At 40.3% G+C, this 14,523-nt stretch overlaps 1 protein-coding gene across 23 annotated transcripts in view; it reads left to right on the forward strand.

Moving 5' to 3' along the window:
• NEB (nebulin) overlaps positions 1–14,523 on the forward strand; it is a 419,697-nt gene that overhangs the window by 100,143 nt on the left and 305,031 nt on the right. For all 23 annotated transcript variants that reach the window (XM_033944892.1, XM_033944897.1, XM_033944903.1 and 20 more), the window contains 8 exons: positions 4,233–4,337; positions 4,423–4,530; positions 8,854–9,165; positions 9,253–9,459; positions 9,602–9,706; positions 11,486–11,593; positions 12,009–12,320; positions 13,976–14,182. In XM_033944892.1, coding sequence (XP_033800783.1) covers positions 4,233–4,337; positions 4,423–4,530; positions 8,854–9,165; positions 9,253–9,459; positions 9,602–9,706; positions 11,486–11,593; positions 12,009–12,320; positions 13,976–14,182 — 1,464 coding nt within the window. The remainder of the gene's footprint in view (positions 1–4,232; positions 4,338–4,422; positions 4,531–8,853; positions 9,166–9,252; positions 9,460–9,601; positions 9,707–11,485; positions 11,594–12,008; positions 12,321–13,975; positions 14,183–14,523) is intronic.

A 14,523-nucleotide genomic window follows, 5' to 3' on the forward strand; every position in this document is an offset into this window, starting at 1 on the left:
TGTAGGACAGAGATGGAAATCTGCAGTTTTGACTGCAAGGACTAAACCAGGAACTGATTGTGGAAGCGACCATGAGCTTTTGACAAGCAGAATCAAAATAAAGCTTCACAAGAAGATCATTAGAGACCTCCCAAAATACGCCATAGAAAATATTCTATCAGACTATTGGATAAAACTAAACAGCAGGTTTGCCTTGCTTGATACAGGAGATAGAGAACCCAAAGAGTTATGGAAAGACATAAAACTGTAATTAGTGATGAAGCTAAATAAAACCCCAACAACTCGAGAAGAAAAAGAAAGCTAAAAAATCACCTTGGATCTCAGAAGAAATCAGAAAAGAAGCAGAAGAAAGACAAGCAAAACTATCCTGTGATAGAGAAAAAGTATCACAAATGAACCAAGTGTTTCAACGATAAGTTCGGCAAGACAAAAAATGGAATCAGAACATGTAAATGGAAAAGCTAGATTAGCTTTTCAATAGATTAAGAGATTGCGGCAGAAATTCCAACCTTGATTGGGGATGTTTAAAAATGCCAATGGAATGATATTGAATGATTCAGAAAGCAGTAAAAAGAACTGAAAAGAATATACAGAAAATTTATACAAACAAGGCAATGAGGAAATGGAACTGGAAACCGCAGCTGAAAAAGACCCAGATATTTTAAAAGAAGAAGTCATAGCAGCGATTAAAGCTTTATCGAAAAACAAGTCACCTGGTATCAACAGTATTCCAATTTAATTAATAAAAGGCTCAGAAGGTGCTATCATGGCCCTCACTTGACTGTTTCAATAGATTTGGAAGGAAAAAACATGGCCAACTGATGGTAGATCACTGTTCATATCTATACCAAAGAAAGTTGACACCAAGCACTATAACAACTACAGAACAATTACATTAATTCCACACACCAGCAAAATATTGCTGAAAATAATTCAATGAAGGCTCCAATCATATGTTGAGCAAGAACTACCCGAAGTTCAGGCTGATTTCAGAAAAAGTTGAGGAACAAGATACATTATTGTCCTCTTACCTGTAAACCACCTAGAACTCTTCGGGTGTTGGCAGTATAGAAAATAAAGTTATTGCCAATGTTAGATGGATATTGGAGAAGAACAAAGAATTCCAAAAACCCCTATACCTTTGCTTCATCAACTACAGCAAAACGTTTGACTGTGTGGATCACAATAAACTATGGAGAACTCTAGTGCAACTGGGAATACTCAAACACATAACTCAGCTGATAGAGAGCCTATATGAAAATCAAGAAGCTGCAGTGAGAACTGAATACGGCAATACTGATTGGTTTCCAATAAAACATGGCGTCAGACAAGGATACATCTTGTCACCTTACCTGTTCAACCTGTACAGTGAAACCATCTGCAGAAAAGCAAATTTAGAAGAAGAGAGTGTATGTTTCAAAGTTGGTGGCCAAAATATAAACAACCTGCGCTATGCAGATGAAACAACATTCATCACCAATAGCAAAGAAGACATGCTGTATCTACTAAGAAAAATCAAAGCCACAAGTCATAACATGGGATTAGAACTGAACATAAGGAAGACGAAGATCATGAACACGGAAAATGATGAAGATTTTGAGCTTGAAGGTGATAGAAGTTGTAAAGAATTTCAATCTTCTGGGCTTTTTTTGTAAACAAGCAACTAGCAGAGAGGAAATACTCCGAAGAATAGCATTTGGTCACTCTTCAAAGGCTCTCAAAGTATCCAAATGCAAGGAGGTAACACTCCAAATGAAGATCAGACTTGTCCACACACTCATTTTCTCAGTTGTCAATTACAGATGTGAAAGCTGGACACTACGAGAACAAGACAGAAAGAAGATTAACTCATTTGAGCTTTGGTGCTAGAGAAGGATTTTAGGTGTGCCGTGGGCCACCAGAAGAACTAACAAATCAATTCTGGAAGAGATCAAACCAGCTATGTTACTCGAAGCCCAAATGATGAAGTTACGACTGTCTTATTTTGGTCACACCATCAGAAGAGAGAGATCACTGGAGAAAGACATCATGTTTGGGAACATCAAAGGAACTAGGTGAAGAGGGCGACCTGCAATAAGATGGCTGGACACATTGAAAACAACCATGGGGATGAAACTGGAGGACCTTTCTGGACTAGCACAAAACCGATTTCTTTTTAGATCCGCAATTCATCAAGTTTCTAGGACTCAAGCACGAGTTGATGGCATCTAATAACAACAACCATAATACCAACTAGAAACATAGAAACATGATGGCAGATAAAGGCCAAATAGCCTATCCCATCTGCCCGTCCACTATCTCCCCTTCTTCCTAAGAGATCCCACGTTCCTATCCCACACTTTCTTGAATTCAGACACCTTTACTGGGAGACTATTCCATATATCTACCACCCTTTCGGTAAACAAGTATTTCCTTATATTACTCCTGAGCCTATCACCTTTTAATTTCATCCTATGCCCTCTCATTCCAGAGCTTCCTTTTAAATGAAAGAGATTTCATACATGCATTTGTAACTACAAATTAGTATGAATTAGAGCCAAGTAGGTCCAATTATTACTAATTATTTTTTCTTAATATCAATTAGCACCTAATTTACAATTAAGCTACATGCATAACTGCTATTATTCTTTAACCTGAATTAGCAAATGTGCACACTAAATACGAAAATGTACACGCAAGCATATAGAATTAGGGGGCTAGTTGCACTGAATATACAAACAATTTGAAATGTCAAGATTAGATGTTTCAAATTATCTTGTAGACCCTCTGCTGAAAACTGGCCTCTCAGGGTTTATTCTCAACTTGAAAATCATTATAAATTTAAACAGAATTTATAATAATAATAACGGTTTATATACCACAGGACCGTGAAGTTCTATGTGGTTTACAATGATTATAAAAAATGTTACAAATTGAGTAGAATTGACATAGTTAATATCTATTGTTTAGCAGTTCTAGAGATCTGGTATTGAGAGAGAGAGAGAGAGAGAGAGAGAGATATACAGAATATACATTATTGCATATCTCCAGATTTTACATTTTTCATTATTATACATATGAAGGACTGCAACCTATTTTCTTCTTCTTTTTTTTTTATATAAATCTTTATTAATTTTCCATACGAAAACAGTGCATTGAATTATACATTCAATTGACTTCAAGACAGCACTTACAATTGTTCAAAGAAATACTACAAAACATCCCCCCCCCACCCCCACCCTATTCAAGAACCCGAACTCTTTCATTTGGTCAATTAATACAATAAAATATAATACCACCCCTTCCTGGATGTGCAAATCGAATAGGATAACCTATTTTGTATTATTTGGATGGTGTCCCTGCCTGCCACACTGATAATAACCGTAGCTCTTCCGACAGATAAAGTATGGTTGTTAAAACTTTTCTTTAAAAACAGACAAAAAGTTTTTCTTGGTCAAAAAGTACAGATGTTTCCTGACCTTTCACGGGAGACACAAAAGCGCCGCCGTGAATGTCTTCTTTTGAAACCTGGGGTTATATCCTTGGGAGCTACTTTCTATTTGAGACATCCTTGTATGTGTACTGTGTTTCACCGTACTGTTAAATACGTTTTCTTTGAACCATATCAATTGACAACTTTTGTGGCAATGTCTCGTCTGGAGGGAGAAAAATCTTGAACCTTATAGAATTTGATTTAAATATGGAACCTTCTTCTCAGCACTATAGTTTATAGCAGAGGTATCCAACCTTTTGGCTTCCCTGGGCCGCAATGGCCGAAAAAAATGTTTCTGGGGCCTCACAAATGCGCAAATGCTGCAGCAAGACAAAGGAGGGAGCCGGCAAGATGGTAAACACCTGGGGGCAGCAGAGGAAAACACTGCATCGCCCTCGACCGGGGCCACATGTGGCCCTCGGGCCGCAGTTTGACACCCCTGGTTTATAGCATCTTTTAATATACTGTACATTTGTATATTTTTCTTTTTCTTGTTATCGCTGTTTCTAAAATCTTGGATCTAAAGGAAGACGAGCATAAATAGTTAAAATTTATTTTCTGTATTGAATGTTTCTAAAATCAAATTGTGTGCACTATTATTGCTTTTTGTACAAGTGTAATACTTGAGATTTAAGTTTGAAAATAAGTAAATAAATAAATAAATAACAGATGGATAGTATCAAAAATGTGATCCAGTTTGGTGCTAATGTTCCATTAGAACTGTAAACAATTATTTGGGTTTGTTTGTTTTTGATAACAGGTTGCATACAAAGCTAAAGGAGAGGAAATCATCCATAAGTACACTTTGCCCCCAGATCTCCCTGAATTCCTCCAAGCTAAAGTGAATGCCTACAATCTCAGCAACGTAAGTTCTTCATCTTGACCAGGAGAACAACATGAAATATCTTCATGGATTTTATAAAGTTTTAACTACGGCATTCTTTTTCTAGAATTATTACAAAATGGGTTTGGAGGAGTTGAAATCTAAAGGCTATGACCTAAGAATAGATGCTCTTCCCATCCGAGTTGCCAAAGCTGCTAGACGTGCTGCTAGTGAAGTAAGTGATACATTTTCCCTTCTTGTGTTTTCATCTGCACGTGTGCATGCATGCACACGCATACACACACATACCTACACATACAATACCTGTGACTTATGTGGTTTCTGATATTTATACCAGTGTGGCATCCCAAAATTTTACTCTCCATTTCAAATATACTTATTAAAATGAATATCTATAACATGGTTATCCATGATCAATCTGGTCTTCTCTTAGTCCCTCATAATGAAATAATAACATATAATTCCAAGTCAATACACACAAAGATATATATGGAATAAGTAAAGGTGAGAGCATTAGAAATAATAATAATAATAATAACTTTATTTTTCTATACCGCCACAATCTTGCGACTTCTAGGCGGTTTACATTCAAGACAGCTGGACATTCAGCGAATTACAATATGCAGATAGTCCGAGGAGATACAGAGTACATCAAACTTTAAGAATGCGAAAGTATACAGTATATAGAGTACAGGGCGTTAAGACATTTTCGAGAGGACCTGTTAGGAAAAAGGTCGCGAATTAACAAAAAAATACATCGAAAATTACAATATATAGTTTAAGAGATTTCAGGGAGACATATTAGAAGACAAGTCCCGAATTGCAAAATACGGTTTGATTAGGATTTCAGAGGTGGGGGGAGGGGAGGGGAGAGGGGTTTGATTAGGATTTCAGACTTAACTTAACAAAGACTTAACAAAGAAATTTAACAAAGACTTAACAAAGAAATTTAACTGAAGTATTCAATCCCTTCCCAAATACTTATCTCCTGGATTTCTTTCCCCTCCCACATAGGGGACAGTGTGAGAGGATGAATACTCCCAGACCCCACAGGTATATAAGTCCTCAATCCTCTGAGGGTATCTGTTCACATCTGGTTAGCATGCCTTACTAATAACAAACTGGCAGTGAACATCTTCAGGCCATGGCCTTACTGGAGATCAGAGGGGCTACCAACACATCAGGGCCAAGCTGAGATGAGATGGTGGGTCGACAGGAGCAGGCAAAGATTTGGTCACACTATAGAATACATAGAAAACATAGAAACATGATGGCAGATAAAGGCCAAATGGCCCATCTAATCTGCCCATCCGCAGCAACCATTATCTCTTTTCTCTCCGAGAGATCCCACGTACCTATCCCAGGCTTTCTTGAATTCAGACACAGTCTCTGTCTCCACCACTTCTTCCGGGAGACTTCCACGCATCTATCGCCCTTTTTTTTTTTACAAAAGGATGCAAAAGGAGCCCTTAGTTAATAGACTCCAATGATTTGTTTATTGCAGTTAACAAGCACTTAATTGATACTAATTGTGATTTGGGCACCAATCTGGCTGCATGCAACAATAAGTGCCTAAATTGGATCAGGCACAACTCAAGAGGGTGTGGGCATTGGAGGGGCATGGGCAGGTCGCAAAAGACGCATGCAGTGTTACAGAATAGCAGGGATCTGTGCTTGACTTGCATGCCAGGATTTATACGGTACCAGCTTTCAGCTGGCATATGTCCTTGGGAACAAAGCTGAGTGCAGAATTCTATAAAGAGTGCACGTCCAAGAGTTTCGTTTATAGAATCGCATTGGGTGCCATATGAGGGGCCACTGAAAAGTTCTCAGCCCAGCCAACAAAGCCGGGGCGGTCTCCATTGAGGGCCATACACTTAGTCCAGTGATTTTCCACTTTTTTCGTTCTGTATTTTCCCAACGGAATGGAACAAAAAGTGGGAAATCACTGGACCAAGTGTATAGCCCGCGATGGAGACTGCCCCAGCTTGGTTGGTTGGGCTGAGAACTTTTCAGAGGCTACTCGCCATTTACTGAATATGGCCTTAAGTCTACGCTTGCCTTTATGAGTCCCTGCAGGATGTCTAAATGCTCTCTGCAAATACCCCCCAAATTACATAGGGCTCCTTTTACGAAGCCGCATTAGCGGCTTTATTGCACACACCTTTTTAGTGCATGCTAACTCCTGTGCTAGCCGAAAAACTACCACCTGCTCAAGAGGAAGCGGTAGCAGCTAGCGCGGCCGGCAAATTAGCATGCGCTATTACGCACATTAAACCGCTAATGCGGCTTTGTAAAAGGAGCCCATAGTGTGTATTTGCAAGGGGAGCATATAAATAGAGCTCCTGCTTACACCTAACTTATAGAGCTCTGTAAGTTATATATTTCCATGACTTACACCAGGTCTATGGCTAGTGTAACTGTAGACATATATGTATATATATGGCGGATGTGTAACATTTACATGTCTATAATGCAATATGTTGCCCAAGTTCCTTTGTAGGATAGGATCTTACTGAGTGTCCTCAAGGCACCTAAATGAAGGTGCCCAGTTGTAGAATTGCTCCCACAGTGTAGAACTATCCATTTAGTTTAGACTTCCTCTTTATCTGATCTGAACTAATTTATCAGCCTGGTAATGAATAAGACCAGCTGGTTGTGTTCCCAATGTCTCCTCGCAGATATATATAGTACTTTGAGTTGCATGTGTAAATTTGGACACACATCTAACTTTACTGCAGATCCCGGTGCTGAGTCTATTCTACAAATGGTGCCCACCTCAGAGTGCCATTCATAGAATAGTGCTTAGCATGCATTATTTTGGCACTCATTTCCAAATTTACCCTCTTGTGTTTATTCAGCAAGTTTCAAGTTTCAAGTTTATTATAGAATTTGATTAATCGCCTATTCCAAATTCAAGGCGATGTACAAATTGATAAAAACTACAGAGTTAGAGGAAACAAACGTAACTAACAAATATGGCATAATGCTAGAAATACTGTCAGACAATTATTTTGGATTTTATGAAACTCTATACCGCAGTCACTTTTTAAAGTATGGTTCATAAGATGTAAACAAATATTATCCCAGTTTGAACTTCCACAAACATTCAATTCACATAGAATTCCAGATATTCCCATGGAGGGCCATTTTCAATAGTGTATCTAAGTCTGACTTTGAACTTTTCCTGTAAGACATCTAAAAGTTGGGGCAGAGAAACGTCCATTTTCGAAACAGCTGGATATCCAAAATTTTTTTTTTAATCTACTAGTTGGACATGTTGGCTGTCAGGATGTCCAACCTTAGGACGCCTACCCTTTTTGACCATTTTTGACCGCAAAAACCTCTGAGTTGAAAACATCCAAATCCAGACCATTTGGATGTAGGAGGGGTCAGCTATAATGGACTGGCCACACATATGCTAACAAAGCAGTAGGACACCTTAGAAGGCACTGCTGTGAACTTCACATAAAGGGTGCCAGAAGTACATCTCATCATAACCCCTTATCATTTTTGGTGAGCCTTCCAAAACTCCCCCAAAATCTACTAGTCCTTATAGTTGTTGGTGGCACCTATATGGCAGTATAGTAAGGTTTTGGTGGCCTTACATTTTCCACCATAAATGTAGTGGTAAGAGTGGCTTATGGGCCTGGGTCCTCCTTTATACGATTCACTAGCCCACTCACCAGGTTTTAATTAAGACACTTGTGTGAAGTTGTACTAGGCTTTCCAATACCAGGTGCTGCTGTTTAGAAACAGGCATGTACTGTTTCATTCAGATCTTTATAGAGTTGGAAGGGGTCAATAATCACTGAGGGGGGGTGGGGGTGGTGGCCATTATTTAATCCCTCCAGTGGTAGTCTAGTCAATTTGGTTACCTGGATGTCCTGGAAAAGGTTTGATTATCATTGCAAGATGTCCAAGCTTAAGCATGCCCAAAGCCCATCCATAACATGCCTCCAACATGACCCCCTCAAACATTGGACACACAGTGGCCAAGAAGTCTAATAAGACGTCCAGAAAGTTGGTTTTGAAATAGGCACTTGGACGTCCCAGTGTTTAGGACATCCAGTGCCGGTTTATGCCATTTTTTGGACATCTTTGTTTTTCGAAAATGAGCCCCATTATGTCTAAGAGTTAGTTACAATATAAGCTGTCTCTGCACTCACACAGTGAATGCTTCCACAGAAATCCCCCTCAAATCTAAATATGCTTCCATAGAAATCCCCCCCAAAATCTAAAATTCCACAGAAATCCCCCCCAATCTAAAATTCTACAAAGAGCTGGGATGATATAAGCAACTGCCATTCCAAACACTCCAGTTTGCTCTAACATTCTTATTTTCCAAAACCATACCCTGCAGGGGCATGCTTGGTACATCCATGTTGTCTATGGCTAGGGGGTGACTGGAACATACCAAGTGGCTAGTAACAAAGGGGTATGCATGCACTGAGCTCCTCTAAAGGATTTTCTCTTTGTCTCTGAATTTTTCATGGGAACCCTCCTTGCCATCCAATATTTTATTTTGTCTTTATAGGTGCAGTACAGAAAAGACTATGAAAGTCAGAAAGGAAAGCTCGTTGGTTTCCGCAGTTTGCAAGATGATCCCAAATTAGTCCACTACATGAATGTAGCTAAGATGCAGTCTGAACGCGAGTACAAGAAAGACTATGAGAAGACGAAAACAAAGTACAACACCCCATTGGATATGTTTAATGTCACGGGCGCTAAGAAGGCTCAAGAGATTGCCAGCAATGCTAACTACAAGCAGCTGATTCATCATTACACCTATCTGCCTGATGCCATGAGCTTGCAGCTCTCCAGAAACCAGATGCAGATTCAGAGTGATGTAAGCATCGCTTTTCTTTTCAATGCAACAATGTGACTCTTGGCAAAATTCCTAACAATATAAATTATATTCTCTTGTTCCTTGCAGAATGTGTACAAATCAGATTACAATAGCTGGATGAAAGGCATTGGATGGCTTCCTATTGGGTCTCTGGATGTAGAGACAGCTAAGAAGGCAGGAGATGCTTTGAGTGAGAAGAAATATCGTCAACACCCAGATACCATTAAATTTACCAGTGTGGTCGATTCACCGGTCATGGTCCAAGCTAAAATCAATGCGCTCCAACTTAACGATGTAAGTTTGGTGTAGGCAAATGATTATCACATGTTGTGTACTATATTTCAACAGGAATAGCTGCTTTCTGTCTGCAGTTCTTTTTCCTAATGCAGTCGTCCTACTCTTAGTAAAACAAGGTTAATTTGTTTCTGTTCTGCAGAAGTTATACAAGGCTTCAGGAGAGAAGTTCATGCATAAGTATAATCTAACACCTGATGTCCCTGCGTTTATCCAGGCAAGATACAATGCTCTCCACCTAAGCGATGTAAGTAGATACTAAGGGTGTACTGCACATGCAAGTATGTTGACAAAATAAATAGCATTAATTACTTTGATATATTTTTTGCATCCTGAGGAAGGTGGTAGCTCATCCTAAAAAGGTTAATGTCATAGCTACTGACAGTATGCCTCTGGCACCAGTGGTGTATCTTTAAATGTACCACTTTGGCATGGTGGTACAGGATGAGTAACCATTGTCAGGGACTGCAGGATAGATTGCCGCTGTGGCCTCCCCTATAGCCTATTGCTTCTCAGCAGAATTGGGACCAATGAGCATTCTGGAAGACAGAGCAACAGAGGAGAGACCCACATGCTTCCTGCTTTCCCAAGTAGCTGCCGACATTCTTTGTAAGTCTTATTTCAATCAAAATCTGAGAGAGAGAGGGGGGAGAGTGGAAATAGAAATGAAGAAAGGAGTGAGCGAAAGAACAATGGAAGTGAGAGCTACATAAAAAATAAAGCGGATGAGGGAAAAGGAAGAAGGAGAGAGAAGAAGAAAGTAAAGGGATTATAAAGGAGAGGGATAAAAGGAAATGAGGAAGAGAGAATGAGAGAGAAAGAGAAAGTAAGTAACAAAAAGGAGAGAAGAGAGAGAACACAGAGATAAAGGAGGAGAGGACAGACCCCTATTTCCACTTTTAGACAGGGTCCTCTACCGGTGGCTTGATGTTTCGATTGGTGGAGAGCTGTTAGAGCTCCTTTGCTCCCTGGCATGACCTGCTGCTGTCTACTCAGTTCCCACCAGACTAAGGATGCTTATTGCAATAATGAAGAAAACTTCATGCCCTCTATAGTCCTCATACTCTGAGGCTACATGAACATAAGAAGAGTCAGACTAATGGCCCATCTAGCCCAGTATTCCATCTTCATGGTGGCCAATCCAGGTCATAAATACCTGGCAAAAACCCCCCAGATAGTCGCAACATTTCATGCTATCAAGAATGTTGCTGGTGTTAAAATGACATACAAAAGTTCTCCAAACAATCACTAGTCCAAAATGAAAGCAAGGAATGAACTGTATCAAATTAATTCATGGAAGCATTGCTTTCATTACCCCTCAACAACATGCAGTTTTGAAGAAGCAGTGGGCCCAAGTATCCCAATAAAGCATATACTCTTTGCCTGCATCATATCTCTCCAACTTACTTTATTGCAGTTATTGCATTGAGAGGACTCAGCTAGGGGCCTTGCAATAAAGCTCCTTCCAGAGCACTGAAATCTCTGGCTCCAAATCTGACCACTAGATGTCAATAGATGTTATAGCTGGCTATAACTTCTTCCCTCTCAGGAGCTGATAACGCTGTGAATGTGTTTCAGGCATCTTCTGCCTGATATTTAGCACTATTTAACAGGCCAGGAACAGCTCCTGACCTGTTAAAAAGTGCCAAACCGGCTAAGCACTAATATTCAGGGCAAGATAGCTGCTGAATATTAAGTTTTAGTGGATAGATTCTCGGCTGAATTGCATGTTTTAACTAGCTGCCCATGGAATTTAAAGTGCTAATCGGCTACATTTAGCGGCCAAATCAGATTACATAGATAGTTGATTTATCTTTGGCTGCTATTAAATTAGCCAGCCACCACTGAATATCGACTTTATAGCATCAAAAATAAACCATTCAATGACAGTCACTGGAAACGGCTTGATATTCAATATCCGGGCTTAGTGTCAACTGTGAGAGTCAGCCCACTAACTCCTGTGGTCTCAATATTGGCCCTCTTCTTGCAGACCTGATTAAAACTTGAATTTTCTGTTATTCTACAGGCTTATTATAAACATGACTGGCACCAGACAATTGCTAAAGGGCACAAAATGCTGAGCGATGCCATTCCAATTGTAGCAGCCAAAGCATCAAGAAACATTGCTAGTGATGTAAGTATCGCAAGCAGAGATAAAATCTCTTTTTTAGTAAAACGTTTTGGTTTTTTTGGCTTATCTGATAGGTTTGATATAGCCCACGTAAATATGTTTTTCTCATTATATCAGTCAAAACCTGTTAGCTAATCAGAATGCTGGTTATGAGCTATGAATTATAATAAGCAAGCAATCAGGAAGCAGTTAATACGTAAGAATAAAGTGTGGGTTTGTTTCAGCTAGTCAGAGAATAGCCGATTGGTATGCAGCAGGGACAGTGCAAAAGAGCAATCACAGAGCTGCAGCCAGTCAGATCATATCGCAGAACTTAAAACGTTCATCTTTTTATAAAAGCCAGAGTGGCTTCTCTCAAATAAGGATTAGAGACTGCTGTGTGCACTGCAAGCATGCTAACAAATGACTTGTTTTCCAGTACAAATACAGAGAAGCTTATGAAAAGGCAAAAGGGCATCATGTCGGTTTTAGAAGCCTTCAAGATGATCCTAAGCTGGTCCATTATATGAATGTGGCTAAGATGCAGTCTGAGCGCGAGTACAAGAAAGACTATGAGCAAACAAAGACCAAGTATCATACACCTTCAGACATGTTCAGTATTACAGCTGCTAAAAAGTCCCAGGAAGTGGCCAGTGATGTGGACTACAAACGACTGGTTCACCACTACACGTATTTACCGGATGCTATGAGTGTCCAGCTTTCAAGGAACAGAATGGAAATTCAGAGCGATGTAAGTTTTGTGGGTGTGTGGGGGGAGGGGGTGGTGGTTCTGTTATTGTGCATTTGATTATTTATTGAGGTCTCTAGCATGCACAGGAAATACTGGAATTAGTGAGTTTTATTTTAATTGTATATACTTTTTGAATGGAGATAGCAGGCAGGGCTGGTGCTAGGAGGAGAGCAACCAGGGCCATTGCCCGGGGCACTCATGCAACAAGAAGCTACAAACCTGCTGTGGTTTGGAAGAAAAATATCCTGAAGCTGGGCTTTAGGGCCCTCCCTAATTTCTGCCCCATGTCACTGCAGGTCTAACACCAGCCCTGATGGCAGGGAGCATGAAATTTCTTCTGAAACAAGTGGTTATGAGCAGTGGTGTAGCAAGGGTGAGAGACGTCTGGGGTTCTGGTGCCCCTCCCCCCCCTTTTCTCCATCCCCCTCCCCTCTCTACTCCTTCCCCGCCCGCCGCGCATGTGCGCCCCTTCCCCCATACCTCTTTAACATTCCCAGTGCGAGCAGCAACCCCAAGCTACTGCTCATGCCAGCATCGGCTCTTCCTCTGATGTAACTTCCTAAGTGCGGGTCCGGGAAGTGGCATCAGAGGAAGAGCCAACGCTGGTGCGAGCAGCAGGTTGGGATTGCTGCGAGCACCAGGAACATTGAAGAGGTATGGAGAAGGGGCGTACATGTGCGCCAGTATGGTAAAAAAAACCTCACATTAGCTACTTAACATGGTAAAGGATGGGTTACAAGCAAGCATGACAGAGGTGGAGTGAAGGCATGCCCACTGTAACCACTAGTGTGTGGATCAATAGCGTGGCTGCTATCCCAACTATTAAAAGAAGATGAAGCTGTAATGTAGCAGTTCTCCTCTTCTCCTTTAAATCATCCTAATCACAAGTTTGTCCCTCCAGTCCCCTCAACAGACACAAGCAGACCATGAATCACCCTTCCAGTCACTTGAGTGTTCCTTGATAGTCTCAGGGATGAGATGGAAGCGGTTCCCCTCTATTCTCACCCCCTCTGGCTCTGGGCATCAAATGTTCTGGTGATCCTTAGTGTTAGTCTCATGGTATTACAGCTAGGCATCTTGCGATAGTACCACTAGGGGGCCATCCTTCCATATAAGGTTCCTGGTACAAGTTGAAGAGAGGAACTGCTTGCATTCTGTCCCACTGGAGTTTCAGAGAAGGGGGCTGTCAGGGTATAGGGGTAGCGTCTATTGAAAGGGGAAGCAACTACTTCTGCAGCACCTTCATTTTTTCAGACAGTTGGAGCTAACATAGGGCAATTGCATTACATGCAATGACGGGCTTCATGGGTGCACTCTGCTCTGAGAGATATATGCGAGGCAGACGTTGGGCATACCTGCTGCATTAACTTTTGCAGTTAAGATAAAGTAAATGTGAAAATTTACCGTACATTAGTAAAAGGGCCCCTAAGTCTACTGCCTCGTCGTTGTGGAAATTTTGGTGAAATGTTAAGCATGCCTTTTAAGTGGTGAGTTTTTTAATAATGCAACATTGCATCAAAACAATTTCTTAGCAAACTACAGTACAAGTCAGTACAAATGGAAGGTGTCAGCATTTGGTTCTAGTAGGATTATGGAATAACGGACACATTTATGCATTTGTGATTATTCATTGGTCTTTGACTTCTCTTTTGCAGAATTTGTACAAAGCAGATTACAACAGCTGGTTTAAGGGCATTGGATGGATGCCTTTGGGATCGTTAGATTTTGAAAAAGTGAAAAAAGCTGGAGAGGCATTAAATGAAAATAAATATCGCCAGCACCCGGACACCATCAAATTCAGCAGTATTCCAGATTCAATGAACCTTGTTCTCGCTCAGGCCAACACTAAACAGCAGAGTGACGTGAGTACCATTTTAAAACTAGTTCTGCTCCATGATATGGAGATTAGAGAATGCACTGCTTTCATTTTCAAATAGATGATTTACTTCTGTGAATGGAATTTAGCTAAATTATAGCATATTTGGAAAAATGATACTAACCCTCTCTTTTACTAAGGTGCGTTATGTTTTTTAACGCGCGGTAAATATTAGCACATGCTAAACGCCAATGCGTGCATGTTATCTTATGTACGCATTAGCAGTTAGCACACACGTTGATGTAGCCTAAATATATTTTAAAAATTGAATTGAATTAATTGATATGCTTCTTAGTTTAATATTAAAACTAACCATAATTATGATTC

Source organism: Geotrypetes seraphini, chromosome 5 (genome assembly GCF_902459505.1).
Source record: "Geotrypetes seraphini chromosome 5, aGeoSer1.1, whole genome shotgun sequence".
NCBI classification, from domain to species: domain Eukaryota; kingdom Metazoa; phylum Chordata; class Amphibia; order Gymnophiona; family Dermophiidae; genus Geotrypetes; species Geotrypetes seraphini.